Source organism: Desmodus rotundus, chromosome 13, assembly GCF_022682495.2.
Source record: "Desmodus rotundus isolate HL8 chromosome 13, HLdesRot8A.1, whole genome shotgun sequence".
NCBI lineage: Eukaryota > Metazoa > Chordata > Mammalia > Chiroptera > Phyllostomidae > Desmodus > Desmodus rotundus.
The window spans coordinates 512,596-536,476 of record NC_071399.1 but is presented as its reverse complement, the minus strand read 5'-3'; the positions used below and the strand labels follow the sequence as shown (position 1 = coordinate 536,476).

The 23,881-nt window shown below is 62.4% G+C and overlaps 1 protein-coding gene and 1 non-coding gene across 2 annotated transcripts in view; one reads left to right on the top strand and one right to left on the bottom strand.

Annotated features, from left to right (window-relative positions):
- Window positions 1-18,120, bottom strand: part of MYOM2 (myomesin 2) — a 49,823-nt gene extending 31,703 nt beyond the window's left edge. Inside the window, exons 1-11 of the mRNA XM_053916787.1 lie at window positions 17,992-18,120; window positions 12,991-13,109; window positions 11,608-11,784; window positions 10,765-10,903; window positions 10,460-10,623; window positions 9,558-9,650; window positions 5,220-5,308; window positions 5,086-5,136; window positions 4,025-4,189; window positions 952-1,113; window positions 556-697 (exon numbers count right to left, since the gene is read on the bottom strand). Of these exons, the coding sequence (XP_053772762.1) occupies window positions 556-697; window positions 952-1,113; window positions 4,025-4,189; window positions 5,086-5,136; window positions 5,220-5,308; window positions 9,558-9,650; window positions 10,460-10,623; window positions 10,765-10,903; window positions 11,608-11,784; window positions 12,991-13,097 (1,289 nt within the window). The 5' untranslated portion in view covers window positions 13,098-13,109; window positions 17,992-18,120. The remainder of the gene's footprint in view (window positions 1-555; window positions 698-951; window positions 1,114-4,024; window positions 4,190-5,085; window positions 5,137-5,219; window positions 5,309-9,557; window positions 9,651-10,459; window positions 10,624-10,764; window positions 10,904-11,607; window positions 11,785-12,990; window positions 13,110-17,991) is intronic.
- Window positions 4,256-4,388, top strand: LOC112321318 (U11 spliceosomal RNA). Its single transcript, XR_002976526.1, has one exon. It is a non-coding gene; the product is annotated as a U11 spliceosomal RNA (small nuclear RNA).
- Window positions 18,121-23,881: the final 5,761 nt, after the last annotated feature.

Genomic DNA, 23,881 nt, shown 5'->3' with positions numbered 1-23,881 from the left:
CACGCCCCGTGTCCTGTCTGGGCTGTGAGCCCCGCGCCAAGGGAGGGACAGGAAGACACACACGTGCCCAGGTTTAATGATCTATGTTTCCATTTTCATCTCAAAGAAAATTCCCACATTGTGTCGGTATTTCCACCTGGAGACCAGAAGAAACCCTCATCTAACAGAGAATCAGCAGGGCGCCGGGAACTGTAAGCCCGCGCTTCACCCTGCCCAGCGTATCGTCCTCCGCAGGGAGGGGCAGGCTGACCGGGACTCTACCTGGCCAGCCAGTCCCCAGCCCAGGCTGCACCCCCGCCGGACAGGGCGGGACACCAGGAGCTGGACAGGGGCTGCAGCTCCAAGGGCAGCGCGGACGCCTAGGAGACTGCAGGGCCTGCCTGTTCGGTGACTCTGGCCGACCATCAGGAGTGTCACCAAAGGAACAGGGAGGACCTGGAGCCCATCGGGAAGGGAGTCATGAACCTGAGCCTGGGGAAGCACCCAAGCACATTGGCCACAGCGATGTCCATCCCAGGAACGTGTCCAAGCCCGTGAGGCCATGCGGGCACTCACCGGTCGACGAAGTAGCCGATGACGGGGCTCTCGGTGGTGGTGTTGGGCGGCTTCCACGTGACGATGACGTAGTCCCGGTTCGCATCGTGGCACTGCACGTCCATGGGCGCGCCGGGGGCCCCTGCGACCAGCGGGTCAGCATCTGATGGGGGAGGGGACACCAGCAGGTGAGAGCCCCTGGAGTGGAGACACCTCGCTCCCCCTCGGCCTCCCCGCCGCCCTCGGAACCCCGTCTGCTCCTCACGTCCGAGGACACGACTGTCCTCGGACTGCGATGCATCGGTGGAAGAAACGAACACACACATGAATTTCTTCACCTCGAAACCTCCCACCCTCTGCGACATGCTCCCTTGTCTCCCCGGAACTGCACGGCCCTGCACCCAGCGCCCCACGAACCTCTGACGAAGAGGAAGGCGCTGTGCTCGCTGACGCCCCCTCTGGACACGATCCTCAAGGTGTAGAGCCCCTCGTCGTCCTTGCTCAGGCGGCTGAAGGACAGGGAGGCCTGGCCCTCCCCGAAGAACATCCTCGCCCACTTGGACTCCTTCAGCAGCACGTCTGGGAGGGAGCGGCAGGCGACTCAGGCGCTGTCGAGCGCGCGGGCCCAGCATACACGCCCGTGCAGGCGCAGGACCGGTCAGCTCCACTCCTGGAGTCCGACAGCCGGTTCCCACCGAGCCAGAGCATCGCCAGGGTTGACGTGGCTGCCCCATGGGCAGAGGTTTGTGCAGGAAAGCAAGCCACATGCCACCCTGGCCTCCCAGGGATAGCCGCGTCAGGTCTAGAGCCAGCGTGCGTCCCTTCGTTACAACACTCCACGGCCAAGGAAGGCTTTGCTTGCGGATAACCTGGGCTGACCACAGCTCACGGCTTCCTAGTGCACCCCACCCACCCGCTCCCCACCCCACTGTGTCCACTGGCATCGGCCGGGGGCTCCCAGCTCACAGTCAGTAAACAGCAAGAACAACCTCCTTGCGTTTAACATGTAAAAATAAGCTGCAGAGAATGGCCTCCCTTGGGTCCCACCAGAGAAGCAGAGCTGGCAGAGACCCCATCGGGGCTGCTGGTGCACAGCTGTCTGCCCCGCTGAATCCCCAGCGAGCGCGACAGGCGTGGGGTTTGAACAGGTGCCGACCGGTACATCCCATTCCAGGGGTCCAAGTGGGTAACACTGACACATCCCCGGAATGACAGGCACTGAAACTGACAGCACTTTGGGGGGACATTAGGACTCAAATCAGTGTCTTTTGTCTCCGGAAGGGGTCACTCAGGGCCTCAGAACTTAAGTCAGATTTTAGATCTTAAATTAGAACGGGCTCTCCCCTGGCACCGGTCTCTCTGTCTCGCCCTTTCTGCCCCCGGAGAGCAAAGAGCAGGTTAGTTACGACTGCCACCAATGCCCCTCATCCACAGGGACACGTTCCAGGGCCCCCGGGGAATTTCTGAAACCATGGAATGTACCGAACCCTGAATATAATATGTTTTTCCTGGGCATAGAGGAGGGGGGACCCAAAAATAATGCAGAATTATCTTCTGGAGGATCGATAAGCCTGTCCTTGAAGGACAGACTTCTCCCGCTAGGGGAGTGTTCTAGGAACCCATCTGCATCAGTGGACCAGCTGGCGTTGTTGTGAGAGGCTGCGTTCAGCTTCAGTGATTTTTTTCACGAAGACTCTTTCAACCCATTCGCCCCTTTCGTGACAGGTGATTTACGAGCGCACCTGCCCACTCCATGCTGGGCGTTCTGCAGTTTTTGACTAAAAACCACATGACCCCCATGCCTCCCCCTCCCTATTCACCCCGTCTCTCCCCAGGCAACTTTTTTTGTTTCCCTGGATGAAAAAAGTCCTCAGAGGGAAACACTTTTCCCGTACGGAAGAAAAGCGATACAAAACAACAGCAGAAGCACCAAAAAGCGTCAAAATCGATGAATTCAAAACCGGTTTTGAGCAGCGGAGAAAAGTCTCCGTGGGTGGACTGCATGGGAAGGAGAGTCCTCGAAGGCGACTGGAGTTTAAACGTGGAAGAACAAATGCACAATTTTTATAAATACATTCTGGGGTGTCGGGGTCTCCCCTCACATACCTACAATAAAGTTTAACTTACAGCAATAAGGTCGGCACCGTAAGAGATCACCAATAACTAACAACACAGTCGGAACAATGCACTATAATAAAATCACGGGGGTGGGGTCTCTCTCTCTCTCTAAAAATATCTCGTTGTCCTGCACCCACCCTTCCCCTTGGAGAAAGCACTTCCAGGCCTCCCGTTGGCCCGTCCGAGTTGCCAGCCCCCTGCTCTCGGGCTCTGGGGACGTCACTCAGGGAACTACGGGTGACCTAGCACCAGCCCTGAGGCACTGTGCCAGTTGCCCTGAGCCCCCAGCCGGCTGCACAGTGACTCAGAGGGGGGACTGCAGGCAAAGGGATCGGTCACATCCCAGGCAGGAAGCTCAGCACAGAGAGCGATTTAAAACTTAGGAATTGCTTATTTCTGGAATTTTCCACTTACTGGTTTTGGACCGCGGTTCAGTGAAACTTTGGAAAGGGAAACGGCAGGCGAGAGAGGACTACCGTGTTCTCGCCCAACAGGAGACTGTGGATCTTGGGGCCCCTGCCACCCACCATCCCCTCCTGAGCAGCCGCCTCTCCCTCCAAAGTCCCCCTGAACCGCGCAGTCCCTGGGCCGGCCATGTTCTGCGCCCTGCCCCTGCTGAGCATGCAGGACGCTCGTGCCCCACGGCTGACAGCCCTCCCGTCCACAGACCTTTGCCCCGGGCTGACCCCAGACAGGCGCGCCTGGCAGCGCCTGAGTTTGGCAAAGCACTGTAACTGGTCCCAGACGGCTTTGAGCAGACGCCGGCTGCACCTTCTTCCGACCGAGACCAGGAAAGTCGCGGCCGCGGGAAGGGCACCTGCCGCTTTGTCACGTTCGCACTGTGCGGGGTCCGGACCCCAGAACAACAGCCGCCTTTGCAGGCAGAGCCCAGCAGCGGGGGGGCATGTCTCCCCACCCAGGCTGCACACAAAACGGTCTGTGCTGATGGTGGTGGGGAGCATGAGCCTGAGCCGGACCACCCCGCCCTGGGCAGGTGCCCCCTCAGCCCCCACCTGTGCCGAAGGGTTACTACACTCAGAACCAGCCCAGCCCAGCACAGGCTCTAACAGCGTTAGCTCACTGTTCTGTGTTGCTTTTCCCACATGGGGACCCTCTTTACGGGGCTACAGAAATCGCTGGTGACTCATTAAGTTCTCCCCTGTTAACCTCCCCACACTCCTGGGGCAAAGTTCAAGGACATAAGCAGGCCCCACATTCTCTCCTGGCTTTGCCCCCTGCGGCCCCCTCAGCAGAAAGAGAAAAGCCAAGTTAACACGTTTACAACTATTTTGCCCCAAGCGGCCAAGCTCACAGCGTGCAGGGGGAGGTGTCCCGGGCGGGGGGCGTGGGGGACCACAGCCCCTTCACTCACCGTCCCGGTACCACTCCGCCCGCGGCTGCACTCGCTTCAGGTCCGGTGTCACCAGCAGTGTGCACTTGAGCGTGACCGTCTCTCCCTCTCTTCTGAAGGTGACCCCGAACTTCTCCAAAAACTGGACATCGAAGTGCATGTACGGGACGACAGAGGGCAGGGGCACTGCGCAGAGAGAGTGGGGCGGTCACAGGCCGGCTTCCTGGGCCGCCGGGTCAGAAACTGCCCGGGACAAAGGGCGTCTGTTTTGAGCGGCACACGCAGGGCAGCCTGGCTGTTCTACGTGAGGAATCGGCATCAGGAGATTTCGGAAGCCTGACTTTTTGTATCTGGGCAGCTGGTGATCGTTGGTCCCGGTGCCCACAGGAAAATAAATAAATAAACCACCCTGGGACTGAAAGGGACACCGGACTCGCTGCCCACAGGCCACTGCGGGGCACAGGGGAAACTGGGGAGCACATGGCGACATGGGCGCTTCAGCCGGTGGAGGGGCCAGTGGAGGGGTGAGGAGAGGAAGGGGAACAACGTAGTGGGGAGCGACGGTGGGAGGCAGAGGCACAGGTGTGCCCACGAGGCAGGGCACAGCCCATGGCCACCTCGCAGGCCTGGCTGGCCGTCCACTGTGGGTCTGGGAGGCTGCTCCTTGCGAGTGAGCAGGCAGCCTCGGGAAAGCAGGAGGCCTGTCCTTGAGCATAAAACACAGCGACGGTCCGCATTCCGGTCAAGGGCTTGGGCTCATGGTTTTTGCCCCGGTTGAAAATGGAAAGTGTCACCAGTGTCGGAGACCACCCCCTCGCCGGCCCTGGCCAGGCAGCTCAGCTGGTTAGAGCGTCGTCCCGACACACCGAGGTTGCAGGTAAAGAGGAAAAATGTTCAAATGCCACCTCGCCGCATAATTACATCAGGATAAAGTGTCAGCAGACGGACACTGGCCAGAGAGAACCAGGAGAGCCCTTTGGGCTTTCAGAAAAAAAGGATTTGACCTCAAAAAAGTAATTTTCATAATTACATGCTACGTCACAATACATCTCCCTCCCCAAAAAGGAAAAGAGTCGACTCACGTCCAATCGGGAGTCCCACGGAATGCAGCGGCTCCTCCTCCCCTCGAAACCCTGCGAGAGAGCAGGGTGAGCGCAGCCGGGAGAGACCGGGGCCCATGCACCACCCCCAACCCCACCCCGGGGTGTGGACTCACTTCTCACCACCACCGCCGCGTTGGTGGACACCTGCCCGTGTGCGTTCGTGGCCACCGCAGAGTAGGTGGCGGTGTCGTCGAAGTCCGCCCTTGGGGAGAGAAAGCAGACGAAGGTCCTGAGCCGTTGCCGGGCTGCTCTGTGAGAACCCGTGACCCGCACTTGGACACGAGCGTTCCTGACGGCGGCCCCCGTGACCATGCTCACAAGAGGTGAGTCTGAGAGCAGCGCCAGGTCTCTGCCGGGTCTCTTCCTGGCTGTGACTCCTTTTTAAACTTCCTTTAAAGATTTTACTTATTCATTATTAGAGAGAGGAAGGGGGGAGAGAGAGAGGGAGAGACACATCCATGTGTGGTTGCCTCTCACGCGCCCCCTTGTGGGGACCTGGCCCGCAACCCAGGCCTGTGCCCTGACGGGGAATCGAACTGGCGACCCTTTGGTTCACAAGCTGGTGCTCAGTCCACTGAACCACACTAGCTGGGGCCTGGCTGTGACTTACAGTAGGTAAGCAGCCTACCCTTGAAGCTGCTCAGCTGCACTCACGGAGCACCTGTGCTTGCCTCTGGGGCCCTGTGATTAGATGAAAATGCTCCCTGACTTCACAGCACCGTGTGAGGCTTGCACCTTGTTCATTACAACACACCCGCCGAACTCCTGGACCAAAGCCCCCTCCCCCTGCACCGCCTTCACACCCCAGCAGAGCCGTGCGCGCCGCGCTTCCCAGGGAGAGCTGCGGGGACTGCCGTCCTGGCTCCCGAGTGGGCAGGGGACAGTGGGCGAGGGGACAGTCACAGCGAGGACAGTGAGGCGAGCGGGAGGAGCAGGGCGGCCTGCTGTCCACCCTCCCAAGGCCCGGGGACAGCTCCTCCCAGGGGATTTTAACCTTGCTTTTCACTTGACTCGCAAATTAGATCTCGTTAACGTTGGGCAGAGCAGCTTCACACTTCAGCGCTGGCCGGCTCACCAATTAGCACTTGGGGCTGTGCGGGCCAGAAGGCTGGAGCCGGACGGCAGGGAGAAGGGCCTGCCCGTCCCCTGGGCTGGGCATGTCTGGGTGCCCAGGAGGGCTGGCGTCTGCTCCCCGCAGCCTTGGGAACGAGGCCGCGGCCCCCAGATCTGCAGACCTGCCCGCCGACGGCAGCCACTCCCGTCCCATGGCAGTGCCGGGTGTGAGGGGAAGCTCGGCCTCCTGGGGACGGTCCCTCTCGGCTCACTCTGCCTGCGTTTCCCTTCCATGACTGTCCCACACGGAGTGAAGTGTACTGGCTAGGGGCACACTCACAGATGGCGACAGACCCGCCTGCATGCACGAGGGCCCACACGCCTCGCCGAGTCCCTGCACGGCCTCAGGAGCCTCTCCCCCCGGCCAGCACTTGACGAGGGGAAGCGGGTCTCCCTTCCTGTCCCGACGGGGCCCCAGAACAGGGAAGTGGCTGTCCACAAACACCCCAGGGGCGCCCTCCCGTCCCAGAGTCTCCCTGTGAAGAGCCCAGATCAGCTCCAGGGGGCAAACCACTGCCATTCTGCCCCTGTCCGAGGCGGGCAGGCCCGTTCTGTGGCTCCCGCCTCTCTCCCGGGGAGTCAGGCCCTGTGTCCTCAGGCTGGATGCTGACACTGGATTTAAAATTTCACTCTAGTTAGAATTCGAGTTCCCCAGTCTAAAAATAAAGTTCGAGAAGAGGGTTAGGCTGACAGTCCTTCGGCGAGGGTGGGGGCGGGTGAGCAATAAAACACAGGGCCGCCGTCCTCCGCTCTCTCGGGAGCACTGGCGCGCCGCATCAACGTTCCTGGGAGAAACGGGATGCCCACCGGGAGTCCCCCGAGGGCGGCTATGAGCGCAAAGAGCGGCACGCACTTCAGCCAGAATTCGCGCGGCCCGGAGGGCCGGGTCCCACGCTGCTCTCAGCACTTCAAGAATCCGGCGACCGGGCCAGGGAACATTCCTAGGGACGCACGTCACCCCAGTAACAGGAGGCTCATTCCTGAGCAGCACTCTCCGCCCCACGGGAGCCGCGGGGATCCGATGACAGGGACTCAGCACATTGGGACCAACAGCTGAGAGCAGCCGGCGTGGACTCCCCGGCTGTTCCCCGAAGGGTGTCCTGTGCCTTCTGCTCAAAGCATCCCGGCTCAGCTAGGACAGTTGTGTGGAGAGCCACGTCTGCCTCGGGAGTTCCTTTGCCCGAGTCCCCGGAACATTTGGCTATGGCGCAGACCCCAGTGCCTGAGGCAGACCCCAGCTCCGACCCCACGCCCGCGGCCCCGGGCTCATCTCGTTCCATGGGCCCACCCTGGCCCGCAGGCTGCACTTCCCACACTTGAGGAAGGGAACCAGCTGTTCTTTGTAAAAGGATTGTTAAAATAGAGCTTGGGAACAGGTCACTTGCTGGCTGGAGGTGACCCACCCAACCCCGATGGTCCCAGGCAGCCCAGGTTAGAGAACGGACTCTCCAAAATGGAGGCGAGTGCTCCCCTCCCGGGCAGCGTGGCTGTGAAAGCATCCACACCCGTGGAAGTCAGAGGACAGAGACTCACGCTGGAAAACGCCGCGAGGGGCCGCAGGGCGAGAAGAGACCCTCCAAGCTGGCGCCAGCCTCCAGCTGCTCTTGGCTCCTCCTGTCACTCACAGCCCGTGTCCAGCCCACAGGCCGATCCCTTCAGCTGTGCTCTCGGGTCGGTGTAGAGCCAACCTCTTGGGAGCCCCCACCCCCAGCTGTCCCTTGCCCGGCTGCCTGGCCGCGGTGGCCCTTCTGAACCTAAGTCAGGCCTTTCACGCCCCTGCTCTGGAGTCTCCCCTTCACCCCCGAGCAGAAGCCAGCGTCCATGCACAGCCCCAGGGCATCCACGGTCACCACGGGCCTGACCCATGCCTCCGGCCTCCTGCCCTGTGACCCCCACCAAACTCTGCAGCCCAAGGCCTGGGGCAGCTTCTGGGAGCCTCTGCACACAGCTACCGCGCCTGGCCCTCCTGCAGGCCCTGCTCACAACCAGGCCGACCAACCGACGGCTCCCTTTGACACCGCGACCCGCTCCCCACTTCCGCACCCAGCCTCTGGCTCACTGGATAGTTCACTTTGTGGGGGCTCGTGGTTCACCTCCGCCCTACGTCAGACTCAAGACCCCCGAGTCGGGGTCTCAGTCTGGGCCTGGGTCCCCACGGCCGGCACTTGGTAGGTTCTGTGCAGATGGCACCGGTCGGGCCGCCAGGCCGGGGCCCCGGCTCCTCTGAAGAGGCTCGAGTTGCCCTGGGGAGCCCAGTGCAACCTGTCAGCGGCCCTCACGCCTGTGCTGACTGGCCTGCAGGTGGGGTTCTGGTTCTGGCAGGACCCCGGCGAGGCCCCCGGGAGGCTGCGTCTAGGGCTGGGGGGAGGTGAGGACCATGCAGCCGGCAGAGGAGCACCGCTGAGGAGCAACAGCGCCCCTCGGGGACGAGGTCTGGGCTGTGGGCGAGGGGTGGGGGGCAGCCGGAGGGCTGGGCTTCCCCCCGGGCGTGCAAACGGATCCCAACAGTGACACGGTCACTGCCACACACACCAGTGACTGTAAAATCCGGAACCGCGTGTGGTCCAGTGTCTTCCTGCCTCGCTCGCCCTGGTGCCCTCGTCACTTCCCGAGAGGACCGGCTACGACTCGCCCTGCACACAACTGCCCTGCGTGCGCATGAGGCGCATCAAAGTGCACGTTCTCACTTCCCTCACAGTAGCCCGGCCGGAAACGGGCGGGGGCGTTCTGACTGCCTGACACTCGACCGATACTTTCAGACCGAAGGACGGCAGTTCACGGGAGCCCGTGACCCAGGGCCGCAGGTCAAGCGTGGACTGGGGACCCTCCGCAGGCCGCTGTCTCCTACACTGTGGGTTTCAACGGCTGTACGTGAGGGAGCCAGGTGTGGAGAGCGGGGACGTGCTCCTAACACAAAGATGGACTGCGTGATTCGTGAGCTCTTAGGGGAAATAAAAAACTGTGTATACGAAGGAACAGAAAGGAACAGGAGAACCTCACTTCAGTAAAAGAAATCAAAGCTCGTGGGTGTGTTCACACGTGCGCGCTGCGCTGGGCCAGCAGAGCCGCCGTGCACCCCAAGGCTGACTGTGGGTCCCGGGGGCCTGGGCCGCTTTCCCTCCTCTCACTCCCCCGTCCGTTCCTCCTACGTTTTCCAGGTGGGCGTGGGAAACAAATTGAGGTTACGTTTCTCTGAAGAGTTTGAGCTTATGACCAATGCTCTGCCTGTACGAGACGCAGCCGGCTGCTGGCCAGGTGCGAGCCGCCCTTCCACGTTTCCCTGCAGCCCGCACACGGCCCTCACCTGGAGATCCCCAGCGTACACGCGTGGCCCTCACCTGTTGATCTCCAGCGTGTGCACGCCATACATGCTCTCGATCCTGTACTTGCCGGGATCCGCCGCCTGGCAGATCAGGCTGCCGTCTTTGTACCTGGAGGAGGAGGCACCGGGGTCCATGGGGGAAAGGCAGGGATGGTGGCCCAGCCACCGCTCCGCACCCAAGAGGCCACCACCCTGCCCCTGCACGCGCCTTCTGTGTCTCAGACGGTGGGCGAGGGGCAGCAGGGACCCCAGCCCCACAGTCATCGGCCTGTGAGGAGAGGGCTGCTCTTGCTAAGCCCCAACCATCAGGAGCTCCCGGACCCAGGACAGTGAGCTCAGGACCTGCCCCCTCAACAGGAAACTCGATGGAACCGAGGTCGGCTGGTCCCTGCCCGCCCTCCCCTGGCCCAGCACTGCAGGGATGCGCAGGGGGAACTCACAGGTCCAGCCGCCCTGATCCTGGCTGGGGGCAGCTGGCCGCCCCGCCTGCCCACCCAGGACAGCAGGCCGTGTCCCAGGACCACGCCGGGGCCTCTGAGACATGACCCAGCACCATCCGGGGGCTTGGCGATGACACACCGTGGTCCCAGGACTGGCAGTGCAGGCCCACCCAGGAGTCTCTGTGGGTCAGGAGCACGGGTCACTCAGAGTGAAAGTCCTCTGGCCACCCGGCCAGCCCCACTCGCCGAGGTGGAGGGCCTGGGTGTGGTCACATTGGACCCTGTACGTTTTATTTATTTTTTCTTTTTTCTTTATTTTTTTCCTCTGAGTTTTATAAACATGTGACCCACGTGGTTGGAGCTCGGCCGAGGGAGGAGTGGCTGTGAGAAGCACATTCCCTCTGCACCCGGACGCTGGAGCCCAGCTGGTCCCTAAGCAACGCAGGGCAGCCGCACTCGGCCCCGGGGGCCCACTCACCACTGCACCACGGGCGTGGGGAAGCCCTGCACGGTGAAGCAGAGCTTCACGGTCATCCTCTCCCAGACGGTGTGGGAGCGCAGCCGCACCAGGATCTCGGGGGCCCTCCTCGTCCGCTCCGCGAAGGTGTCCTGCTCCTTCACCCAGGCCAGCTTGTCCTCCACCTGCCCCGGAAACAAGGATGGTCCACAAACTGGCAGAGAGACACGCTCTGTGGGCAAGCAGGCCTCTGCTGTCGGGCCACGGGGACGTCGCGCGGACACACCACAGCCCGGCCCCCCACGGGCCCCGCGAGCCCCACCTACCATCTGCTGGATGGAGAACTTGTCCAGCGTGTCCCGGGCCTGGGTGCGCGCCAGGTGCACCTCTTCCTCCAGGTCAGCCAGCTCGCCCAGGAAGCGCCGCCGCTTGGTGTCCGCGTACGAGGCCAGCAGGGACCGGTACCTGCGGGGACGAAGAGGGGACACTGCGGCTGCGGCCCCAGGACAGGATGCGGTCGCTGGGGCCGGAACCCTCTTTGCCTCTGTCTCTCTTTGGAGGGCGCGCCGCCCCCGAGGTGCTGAGAAGGGCGGGGACACGGCCCACAAAGGACGCTCCGGGCCTCCTGGGGCAGTCACAGTCACCGGCCCTGCGCTGGCTGTGAGCGGCCACCTGGGCCTCCGCCCCACGCCCAGGGTGTTCGTGCAGGACGTGCCCTCTACCCGGGGGTCTCGGCGACAGCCAGGCCCCGGCCTCACTCAGAAGAGGGGCTCCCTAAACCCAGGACTGGTCCCTCCTCTCGTTCACCAGGCCACACACATGCGGCCGCAAGCCTGTCACGCAGCCTGGCTGCCGGGCGCAGTCGCCCGCTGACTGCAGGGTGCGGTGGAGGCTGCCTCGCGCCTGAGACGCAGCGGTCGGGCCCCGGGCTAGGGCTCCTGTCGGTCAGTTCCAACGGGACAGTTCAGGACAGGCCGAGCCCTGAGCCTCTCAGTGAGCCCGAGACTGAATTAAAGCCTTTCGATCCAACAGAGACAGAGAGAAGTCAGTCTGTACTCCAGAAAGACGAACAGGTGCCTGCACTGCCCTCCTGACCTGACCCCCGCGGGATGCACTGTGACACTCTGACCCCTGACCCCCCGGCGGGAGGAAGGCAGGCAGCCGCGTACCTGCTCTCATTCTCCTGCTCGCTCTCCTCCTGTGCGGAGCTCACCCTCTTGGCGCAGAGCCTGCAGACGGTCCCCTGCGAGGACAGAGAGGACAGCGAGGACGTCTGGCTGGCAGCTCTCTGGGACGATGACGCCTGCGTCAGAGACCGCTGGGAAGAGGCCTGGGTGGCGGAGCGCCTGAGGGACATTCAGAACATGAGGCGCATCAGAGACCGCGGGGACGCATCACAGCAGACGCCATCGCTGCCTCTGTGCACGCCGCACCCACCCTTGTGACACACACACACACACACGTGTGTGCAGATCCGTGTACACAGCGCACTCGAGTGCAGCTCACGTGTGTGCACGCTCACCTGTACTGTGTGTTTGTGTGTGGAACCACAGACATGTTCACACGTGTGCATGCTCACCTGTGTACGTGTGCGAACTCATGTGAGCACACACACACAGGTGTGCACGGGCACACACGCAAACCCACGTCCCTCCGCACCCCAGAGCCCCCTCTGTACTAGCCAGTCTGCAGGGGCCGCCTCCCCCCCCACCCCACCCCCACCCCCGGCAGCCTGCCCCGTCCAACGCTCTGGCCGGACGCCACGGTATATATATCTCAAGGGCTGCGAAGTGCCCGAGGCTGCCGGGAGGGGCCGCGAATGTTTGGCTTTGTTTGTTACGGGGGTGGCAACAGAACTCGAGGACCACAGGCACCTCTAAATATAGAGACGCCGTGTCACCAGCTCCAAAGGCCGAGCTCTCCACCCAGCAGTGTCTCCACCCAGCATTCTGATCGGCCCCCAAAACTGCGGATCTGCTGCCCCCGGGGCATGAGCCGCAGGCCCCTGCGGAGAAACTGCAGCACCAGCTCGGGAGGAAGTCCCAGAAGAAGGTGGGGCTGGGCCGCAGGCTGAGACCCAGACACTGGGCTCGCGTCTCGCTACATTTCTCGCTACATTTCTTATTAACGTAGCAAAGTCGTCACTGAACAGCTCCCACCGACCTTTCTTTGCCATCCCGTAATTCCCGTCCCCCTGACACCATTCCTTTCCTTCCCGTCCCGTCTCCCTGGCTCCGTGGTGACTTTTCAAACTCCCGCTCTGGGGGACGTGTGAGGGACAGTCAGGTGCATGGGCACTGACCAAAAGGCCCCCACCCTCCTCTGCTCCAGCCCAGGGCTCAGAGGCCGTCTACCCGTCCTACCAGGGCCCCCCAGGTGCAGCAGGGTGCTGCCCAGCAGGGCGGCCACAGGCCCCTCTGGCACGGAAGATGGCATCAGGGAGCAGAGCCTTCCTGGACCCCCCAAAGAGGTCTCTCCAGGTTTCGGGGACCGTAAATGCGGGACACCCACAGTCGGAGCTCTGGGAGTGCAGCCAGCGAAGGCCAACTCACTTTCTCGCCGCATACTCCCTCAGCAGGTACCGCGTCTGCGTGTTCCGGTAGGACTGGTCGAAGTGCTTGTGTCGCTTCTGGTAGAAGGGCAGGGCGACGAGCGACATCGCGGGGCACGCCTGCGGGTGGGGGGGGACGGGCCGCGCTGAGGTCCTTTTGGGACGCAGCCTGCGATTTCTGCCCAACACGGCGCATCGTTGCGGAGGGGAGACCGGCTCCAATCAGCAAGCGCCAAGGGCAGTGAGTGACGGACCACAGACGTGCCAGTCATCCCAGACTAGGAGTCCAGGGCCCGGCTGGGCTCCCCGGGGCCCGGTTCCATTTTTTATTTGCTTCCACACAGTTAGACGACCGGGCTACGTGTTTCGTGTAACCGTGAGCTCAACACATATTTATAGAACGCCTAGCATGTCCAAGGCAATGTCAGGGATGAGGATAAAAATAATCAAAACACAGAGGAGAGGCATGAACATGTACTTAGACCACAAGAGCGGAGAGGCAGGAGCACTCTGGGGAGAGAGGAGGAGCGCGTGCCTCGGGGCAGGGCTCAGCCAGGTCCCCTGCGGACAGGTGGAGGAGGGGGTGTGAGGCAGGGCACCCCCAAACACACGCAGAAGGCAGGGGCTCGAAGGGTTGAGGAGAGATCCGTCTGGACAGACGGACCACGTGTGGTGACTTTCCGCGTCTGCCCTGAGAGCTCGGGGGCGCCCCCCACAGAGGGGGCTTGAGGCAAGGGGCCAGCCACCTGCAGCCCCACTCGGTTGGGACAGGCGGGGAGCGGGAGATGGGGGTGGGGGGAGTGAGCACATTTTGGTTAAATTCTCCCACACAAGAGAGAGTTGGGCCCATCTGGGACGGGGCCGTGGAGCTGAACATGGCGCAGGAGTTGGACTTAAGGCATTTGCCGCGTTTGCTCGCCCGTAGTAAGTGAAATGCCCGCTCGCTGGGTTGCTGGCCATCTCTAAAACGGGTGCATTCCTACACCCCTGTGAGTGTGAGTTTCTCACATAAAAAGCGGAAGAACTCCTCCAAATCTGAGCTCCATCCTTGTCATCTGTGTTTAGATTACAGTGACCTGCCCTGAGGTACGGCCGGACCTCTCGGGCAGGCCCATATGGCACAGCCCAGGGGACAGAATCCACCCCCAGGACGGGGTGGAGATGAGCAGCTGGCACTGCTCTGGGAGGGGCTGTCTCCCGCCTCCCACCCCCCAGGGCACAGAACTCAGGGTGTGTTAGAGAACCTCCCGAGACACGCCGTGGGCTCCCAGCCGGCTCCTCGGGGTCAGTCTCCTCTGGGCCGCGAGGCCCCAGAGTCCCAGGGTGGCAGAGCTCAGTCAGGCCACGGGGAGGGTCCGTGCCCCCGTGCTCCAGGGCAGGGGCGGGGGCGCGATGGCTGGAGAGGGGGGCAATTTCCCCAAAGACACAGGGGAGGGCTGGGCCCTAGACACCATCGGGCCTCTATTTCCAGGCCTTCCAACCTGCCCTAGGCTAGCTCATCTTGGTATTTCCTCCCAACAACCAACTTGCCAGCCAGCCACCGCCCCCACGGAGGGGCTGGGTGTGTTCTGCGTGGTGCTGGCACTGAGTTGATTATAAATATAGCATGGAATACACGCAATGGAACAGCCTATGCCAAGGTCAAGGTCAAGAGCACAGGCTCTGACATCTGATGGACCAGGACCAGCTGGCTCCGGCACTTCTCATCTGCCCCCCTCTGACGCTCATGGAATCGGCACGTGCTTGGCGGTGCCCGTGGCCGAGGCGGCCTGTCCTCGTTGTGCTGGGGTGGACTCTCTAAGCATCTGAACTAGCGCCTCTACCGCTTTTTAGGGTCCCACTGGCCTGGAAGGGGGATTCCAGGGCCTTCCTCAGGGGTCGCAGGCACACCATCCACGTGGGGCCAGCGAAGCTCACGGACCTGAGTCAGACCTCTGCTGGGGGACACGTCTCACCCCTCTGGGCCAGTTTCCTCTCCGGGCTTTCCCGATCGCACCTGCGCTCACCGGGAAGGTGCTGCCACCACAGAACCACCCCCAACCCATCAGTGGTCGGTCTCCCTCACCAGGTTCACGGAACCCTCAAATCTGTTTGCATTTCTTGGCAAAAGGAAGGGTCCAAAACTGGCTGAGGGGACAGGAGAGGATGCCCAACTGAGCAGTCTGGCTGGGGTGCAGCCCCCAGAGAGGGCGGTCTGCACCTGCTGGGGCCCGGGCTGCAGCTCTGGGGGCGGGGCCGGCACTGCTCAGAGCCTGCGGCTCAGAGTCCCGTCCAGTGCCCTGGACACCCTCACGCTGCACCCAGGACGGGCTGAGCCTGGAGCATGGCTGTGTGGCCAGGACGTCCGGCACGGCCATGAGGAGGGGTCCCTGCAGCACTCGGGGCCTGGAGCAGGACTCGGGGGCCATGGTATCCCTGCAGGGCCTCAGGGCTGTGTCCCCCACAACACGGTCCTCCTCACCTCCCACCCTCAGCTCACTGAAGAAACATCGTGCCGAGGGCCACGCAAACCAGGGGTTCCGGGACTCGACTGCACCCATCTGTCACTCCACAGACATGTGGGGCATGTGCCATGTGCCAGCCCGGCCTGGGCCCCAGAACCACGGCACCCGGAGGAGGGGACCCCTCAGAGTGCCATTGCCCAGGACGGCAGCGGCTCGCGTGTCCCCGTGCCCATGTGTCCACAACACCACCGGCCGGCACCAACTTTGACCAACCTCACGCCCGGACCAGTCACCGCGGCAGGATGGGGCAGCAATGCGCCCGCTCCTAGGCCCCCACTCCTCAGAGGACCACACACGTGGGGGCTGCTGGCTGGCCCCAAGCACCCAGAAGAGTTGACGGACAAGCTCTCTGGGAAGCCCTGGGGTCAGAGGCCCCCAGGAGAGGCCACGGGGAGAGTGTGACACCAGAAAGAAGGGGAGCAACGGGCCGAGCAGCAGTGGGATCCCCTGATGTCCCCCGGGGAAAGTCGCCCTCTGACACGTGTCCTCCCCGCACACACGCAGCAGCACGAGGGGAGCAGCCTTCCCGCACCCACAGTGCTGGGCACGAGTGCCCCTGAGAATGGGCCGGGAGGCTCGAGTGCGGCAGCCGCCAGGTGGCTGCCCACCCAGCCCCCCTCCCCCGGGCTCCCAGCACGTCCGCTCTCCAGGTGTGTGGGTCCGACAGCCTGCAGGAGACTTCAGAGGCTATACCCCACTGCCACAGCGACTTGCTCCGCCCCGGGGGGTGGGGGCCGGGGGCAGGGGCCGGGGGCAGGCTGCACACACAGGCTTCAGGGTGTTTTTGTTTGTTTTCAGCAAACTGTAACCGAATCTACACAATTTGACAGTGAACAAGCTCATTCTGTGCCCTTCAAATCTGGGCCTTAGCTGTGAGGAGCACAACCTGCCCAGGTCGCTGCCTTGCCCCGGGCACTGGCTCTGCCCGTCTGCCCCCCACCACCCCCACCCTGCTCCTGACACATCTGGGGTTTAGGGCAGCGGAGTGAAACGTGAGCCCGTCCTCTCGTCCCCAGCACGGCACAGAGTGTTTGCAACAGGCTCAGGCCTCATCCCTTCCTGCGAAGGATACTGGAGCCCATTTTTCATGTCACCAGCAAGGACTCCGATGCCTGAAAGCCTTTCAGCCACCAGGCACTCACTTCTACGTAACGAAGAAACTGGTACACGTGCGGCTGGAGGTGTCCACACGCCCGCCGAACCAAAGCCTTTCCAGGGGAACAGAAGGGTGAGCAGGCGGGCCAGCAGGGGGCCCGACCCCAGGAAGCAGGCCCTGGTCCCGGGACAGGGCTCCCTGGAGCTCGTTCATGTTGGGAACTGCTCGCCCCAAAGGTTTCTCCAAGCCACTCAGCACCGAAAGACAAGACCACAGAGCACAAGGTAAGACTTAAAAACCGTCACCAGTGCCAAGTCCGGGAGAGTCTGCGGTCCGCTTTCTGGCAGCTCACTCGCAAACCCTCCCCCAAGTCACCCTCAGAGCCAGGCCGGCAACGACCCAGGCTGTCTGGGCACCGGCTCTGCCGGGCCATAGAACCGCCTGGCTCCCGAGGGCCCAACTCACTCCGAGGCTTAACAAGATCAACTCAGATGAGGAAGGGAGGGAGCACGAGGCCTCCCAGATGGAGAACCTTCCAGCAGCAGGCTTCCCACACTGACGGAATTAAAACCAGATCAACAGTTATAACTGCGGTTCCTTCCCTAAGTACCCCCCACGTTGTCTCCTTGTCTTTGTGAGAAGAGGCCCCGGGGGTGATGGCCCCCATTCGACCTCAGCTGCAGGGGAATTGTTACAAAGGCAGACCAGGCTCGGTGCCCTGAAGGCCTCTGAGCTGCCTCTGCTTCCTTGGTGTCCCCGACTCCTGCTCAGCCGGAAGGACCGTGAGACCAGGAGGAGGGAGAGATGTCAGCCCCGCCATCAGGCATGGGGGACCCCACCTCCGGGAGTGAGCTGGGCAAGCCGGCTCTCGGGAGCCTGACCGGACGTCTGCCGGGTCGGCAGAAACAGCCACAGGACTGACCTTCTGGGGGACCTGGACACTTGGACGAGCAGTGTCATCCCCTCTCCCGGCCCCTCGGCTCCAGGGCTACAACAAGTGACCTCAGGTCCTTGTTTTCTTAGGAAAACATCCGAACTCATTTCACCCCTTTGCACACCTGCACTCTCGTCCCAGACCCTACTGTCCTTCCAAGACTCACAGAACCTGCAGGTGCCCGACACAGAACAGGGGACCAGCAGGGAGCAACCACAATCGGGGCTCCCCTGCCGCACCGCGAGGGGTGCAGGGACAGACAGCACGACAGCGAAGACCCCCGGCGACGGGGAACAGACACCCAGACCTCAGGTCTGGCGAATGGGGGTTGGTCCTGCGCAGGTTAACCTCTTCACGCTGAAACGGGTGCACTTGGGAAAGAAACCTGGGTACAGCCGGCCTCTGCACAGGTACCATCCCTCCCGCCAAAGCCTCGAGTCAGCCGGGGACGGAGAGACGGCAACTCACCGACAGGACAGGCAGCAGTGAAGGGGAGGCAGTGCTGCCCGGCTCACCCGGCTCTGGGAGGAAGGCAGAGCCCAGCTCTCGGACAGAGCCCGTCCCGTCCCATTTATGGCCACGGAGCTGCTATATATAGACGTGTGGCTCTCGCCCAAACGGACACCCACGCCGCAAATCACAGCCTGTCTGGGGAGGAAACGGGTCCTGTTGCAGCCGGAGAAAGTCGCCCAGAAAAGGGAAAGTCACAGCGTGTTTTTCTCTTTCCCCAGGAGACAGGGACACCCCTGCGGTGACCCGGTGAGAGGGGGCAGCGTGCGGGCATTTTCACTCACGTGAACTCGTGAACGTGAATTCTCAGACCCACCTTCAACCCTCCCGAGCAGCAGGCTGCCGGGCACGTGCGGGGAAGCGTGCCGAGGGCCCTTCCGTAACGGCCAGCGTGGAGGAGGCGTGTCACTGGCTGGGCCGGGGCACGGGACGGGAAGGCTGGGGAAAGGGCAGGCGGCCTCTGGGGCTGGTTTACGTGTGTTCACTTTAATTTCAAAAATGACTCAGGCTCTCGCTCGGTGTCGCCCTGGGGTGAATTGAGCAGGATGTGCCTACCTGAAAGAGGCCCGAGCCCCGTCAAGCACATTTAGAGTCCCAGCCACAGATGGACGCTGTGTCTAACCCACCCCCCCCCCGGGGAACCCCAGGGAGTCCCTCTCTGCGCACGGCACACGTCCACATACGAGCGACGCAAGACTGGCGGGACCGCAGCGGAAGCTGGCACGTGCAGCCCAGCGGAGGGGCCGTGGGGTGGGCCCCCATCTCTAAAGGCTCCACACACAGCTCGCCCCCGGGAGGCCAGCGGGTCACCCTCCTTGGGGCTCTGTGTCCTCACCTGTAAAATCTGTGTAAAGCCCCACTCCTGTAAGTTTGCTGCAAACACTAGAGGGAGGATCCACAGGAAGTTCCTGAGAGCCTCAGACACAGCTCATCTCCCGTTTGCTGGAAGCACAGCCCAAGACCAGCAACGCAGGTCAGCAAACGAGTCCCTCGAACGCCTAGGACAAAGGCATCGACTTTCCTCCTCCGAGCAGCCCCCCATACTTCCCCAGGGGCAACAGATTTCTATCCAGCGACAGCTCCCCTGCGAACTCCGAGGGGCTGGCGTTTCACTTAGAAATGTCGCGTAGGTGGCAAATAAACAGCAGTGGCCATGTGGCTTCCGTTCACCCGCGTCCCCCCTTCGGGAGCCCAGCCCCTCTTCCGTGAGGCCCCACGATGCAGAAGGGACAGGGACAACGCCCGTCTGCTGCCCGATGGCATCTCCGTCGTCCAGGCCAGGCTTCTCTCATGAGGACATGATCTGCCTCCCGGGGAGGTCAGTCTCCTGAGGGGACCCAGAGGCCACCAGCTCCTGACCCTCATTTCGGTTCGGGCCCCGGACACAGGGGCCGTTTCCTAGAACGCTGGGAGGCTCTGGTACGTCACTCAGCTCACGCAGCCGGACCGAGCTGGCCCCTGGCAGGACCAGCGCCGTTGGGGTCCGGATTAGCAGGTGGACACGGCCCCGAGTTCTCTGAATGCAGTGAAGCCGATGGACCCGACACAGGAGCAGCTCGACCACCACGAAGCTCAGGCCTCGGTGACTGAAACCAAGTCTCGTCACAATCACTGCGAACCAGTGACTCGGAGGGAAGCTCTGAGGCAGGACGAGAAAGTCACATCGTGTCCAAAGGAACAAGGACAAGAATGGCAGCAGACGTTTTCATCAGACACGGAGCACAGGAGCCCTGGCCACTGTGGCTCGGTGGGTTGGAGCAGCGTCCTACAAGCCGAAAGGTCACTGGTTTGATTCCCAGTCAGGGCACATGCCTGGGCTGAGGGCTCAATCCCTGGCTGGGGTGCTTGTGGGAGGAAACCAGTAGATGTTTCTCTCTCACAGATATTTCTCTCCGTTCGCCCCCTCTCTTCCCCTCTCCCTAAAATCAATAAGCAGGTCCTTGGGTGAGAATTTAAAAATAAAAGAAAGCAAACCAGAAGACAGTATCCCTCCCCACCAAAAAACATCCAGAAATGAAGGTGACAACGTCCTCCCCAGCCAGGTGGTGTGACAGTGGATGCAGCAGTGCCCCTCCCCTGGCGCCCCCCCCACCAGCAGCCACGAGGTGCGGCCCAGAATGATGGGGACGACCCACGGAGGCTCGGTGCCACAGCGGAGTGCCACCAGGTCCAGGCGACCAGCCGACGCCACTCCTCCCCAGGCCCACACTGGACGAGGGGACCACTCCACGTCCCACACGTTCACTGCCGCCCGCCCTGCGGTCCGTGCACCCTTGTCGGTCCCATCAGGACACCCCTGACAGCCACAAGCCACCGCTCCCTGCTAAAGCTGTCACCAGGCCTTGTTCAAAGTCCTCTCCTCGTCTACATCCCCCCGGCCCCCCGACGATGTGGTCACCTCCCTCAGGCCCCAGAGACTTTGACCCTTTTTCCTCCCAGACCCCCTCAACCCTGCCTTTCTCTCTGCGACACCCAGTCCCAGCTGGGACTCACCTCTGTCCTGTCCCCGGCCATGTCTTCTCCAAATAAGTGTGAATCTGCTCGGTCACCTCCCACGCTCAAAGACACTTACATCGTAAAACGAAGACACACACACTGCATGTGGAAGCCCTTGTCCAGCCAGTCAGCATGCAGTCCTCCCAGGGAGTGTCCGGCCCACCTGTCTCGCCGACCAGACGGGGAGCCCGGCTGTCTGCTGCTCACGCAGCCCCAGCCCGAGCTGGACGCCCGCCCACGAGACGTTCTCAGCAGCGTGAGCTCAGGTGCACGCGGCCGATGGGTGAGCGAGTGAGCCTCCTGCAACGGCAGCTGGAAACTGGGCAGTGACCACGCTGCAGTCCTTCCCAGACGCCAAGGTAACCAGGTGACTCGGCGTGTCTGTAACGGAGCCCGGAGTTTTTCCATGTTTTGGAAATCCCAGCCTGTCCTGGGTGACCTGGCAGCCGGTGACCGCTCTGGGCCCTGCAGATGGCCTGTGTTTGGCGTGGCCTCTGAGGACTCACCACCGAGGTGGGGGCAGGGAGCGACGTCTCGGTGCCACGGGGACAGGAGCCTACTCAGAAGTGAGGGTGCTCCTCTGGGCCAGTCAGGGGACCAGAGTGTTCTCAGCAGAAAGGGACTCAGAGGCCGGAGAGGGACAGGCCGGGACTGAGGTCCCAGACAGCCCAGAAAGGCAGCCACAGTATCTCCACCTTGATGAAACCGGAGACAGACGCAGGTGTGTCCCTGCCCGTGAGGCGGAGTCAGACCAGCTGAGCGTGTGACTCTGCTCCACACTGGCTGCGCCCGTGACCCGAGACTTGTTCAGAGGCGGCTGTGGGTTCAGACCTGCTCCCTCTTTGCTCAGCTTTTTTTAATCCTCACCCGAGGGTATGTGTTTATTGAATCTAGAGAGCAATCCATTGGTTGCTGCCCATAGGCACCCCTACCAGGCTCGAACCCGCAACATTCTGGGTGCGCGGGACGAGGCTGCAGCCAACCGCGCCAGCCGCCACGGTGCCAGGTCCCTTCACTGTGACTGCGCCTCGTCTGCCGCAGAAGCTCAATAAACGCACTTGTTAGATGTGGACGAATGGCTTGGTCCTCGGATGCTATTCACAGGTTTCTGTTTGCAGATGGGGCCCTCACTTACCAGGCAGCCTCGGCGATGCCCCGGGAGCTCCGTTCCAGCCGGGCCCCCGAGCTGCGGTGAAGGGCGCCGGCACCTGCCTGCCTCACATTTGTTAGTCTGGGGCTGCGTGACCCCCGCGGTCCCTCGGCCACCCTGGGCCTCAGCTGCACCGCTTGTAAGGTGAGCGCTGGATTAGAGGGTGCTCGTCTAAGCCCCCACACGCTACGATTTCAGCCCTGGGTGTCCGGGCGCTGGGAAGGGGCATTAACACTCGGGGTCAGAGCTGCCGGCTCAGAGTCAGACCCAGGACGCAGGAACCGGAGCCCCGGCTGGCCGTGCCAAGAGGATTCCGTTCTGACGGCGCTGAAAGGCCCGAAGATTATGGGTGACGCTGCCCGCCGTGTGCTCACGAGGACAGCGAGCGGCTGTGAGGAGACAAAACCGGGGGGAGGGCAGGCGGGGCCCGGGCAGCTGGCAGCGCACCCTGTCCCAGGGCAGCAGCAGGCGCACCCGGGCCAGGGAGAGGTGGGCGTGCGGGGTGGGGCAGAGATAGGCCGAGGGCCAGCCCGTGCAGGCCTCTCCAATTCTGGACAGGACACCGGCCGGCGGTCACCCTGCCCAGCCCCTCCCCTCCGTCAGCCCTGCCAGTGAGCCAATTGAGGCCCAAAGTGGGGAACCAATCGGCCAGGGTCACACGGGTTCGCAGGGGGTTTGAACTAACTCACATTCAGAGTCTTTACCTGCAGGCCTCCTGATCTCCCCTCCAGAGAGGGGCTGGTTTCCCCAGGGGGTGCATGCAACCTGGGCCAGATCAAGGTCAGGGTGAAGGCTGGGATCCAGTTCAGCACATGACTCAGCCCAAACCCCACTGGGGGCCGGGGGGGCACAGCAGGGCGAGTCACGGGAGGTGTTGTCGGGGCCGAGTCCATCGAGCTTCTGCTCCCGGCCAAGCGCACCCCACGGGGCTCTGGGGTCACACCCTCCCTACGCACACCGAGGTCAGAAACGGGCACCAGAGCCCCTGTGGCCTTGCTCATGCTTCTAGTCACAGGTGGGCAGTGTCCTGGTCCCCAAGAGCACACACGGTGGGGTGCGGGGCTCAGGGCCAGACTGGAACCAGGGACTCACTCTGCTAGCAACGGGTGTCTGAGCAGGTGACGCGGGTCCCGGGTTTCCCCGAGACGCAGATGGTGCTGGCTCGCTCTCCCTGGGCTGCCCGTCACGCTGCCCGTCACGCCAGGGACTGGTGTCCCCGTCCCCAAGTGCAGCCAAGAGCCACAGCTTCTCAGCCAGCGTGATGATGCAAAGGTGTTCTTCTTTGCAGGATTAACCCAAGGTCAAGACAACGCTCACCCATCACCTCAGACAGGAGAGCTTCTCACACCCCCTCTGCCTTGGAGGGGGGTCAGCCCACTCTCCAGTCCTTTCTCAGGCGCCTGGGCGCCTCCAAACCTGGTCACGCCCACGGGACTGGACACTGTGGGGCCTCCTCCCCGCAGTCCCACAGCAACCTGCAGGGTGCCGACAAGGCATCCTGGCCCGCTGCCTGTTCCAAGTGCGCCTGCCATCCTCGGGCATCCGGACTGGAACATGAGGTGCCGGGGTCACCTCGCAGCTGGGGTGGACCCAGCACGGGACTGACAGCCCGGCCGTTTGCCAGCTCAGTAACCGTGCACGAGACACAGATTGGTTTCCACGCCAACGGACGCCTCCTCGAGTCCTGGTTCCTTAGGCCCCTCGCTCTGTCCTGCACTGTGGGGGGTGGGGTCCTGTTCCCACGCGGGGTTTTCCGGCCTCGCACCCTGGCCCTTAGGAAAACAGTGCCTGAATCACACAGGCTTTCTGAATTCCACCCCACGACAGCAAGAGCCCATGCGGTCGATACAGCCACCAACGTCCTCAGTGATGAGGACCATTTCGACCCCTAGACTCCCGGGGAGTCCGTCAGAGGTCGCGGGGGACACTGGACCCTGGATCGCCCACAGTTGACCTTCAGCTTCCAGCTCTTCCCGAAGCGAGTGTTCAGCTTCCGTCCACTAGATGGCGCACGGGACCCACAGAGCTGGCTTCCTCCTATTAAAGGGGGTCAAATCCTCTGTTAATGTCAACGGCTTGGAGAAGAAATTTGAAAGCATTTTACAGGAGACAGTAAACACTACAAACGATTTTAAATAACTGCGCTACCAACGATCTTTTGCAATTCTGGTGAAAACTGTATCAATGCAAACTTGGCTCCCG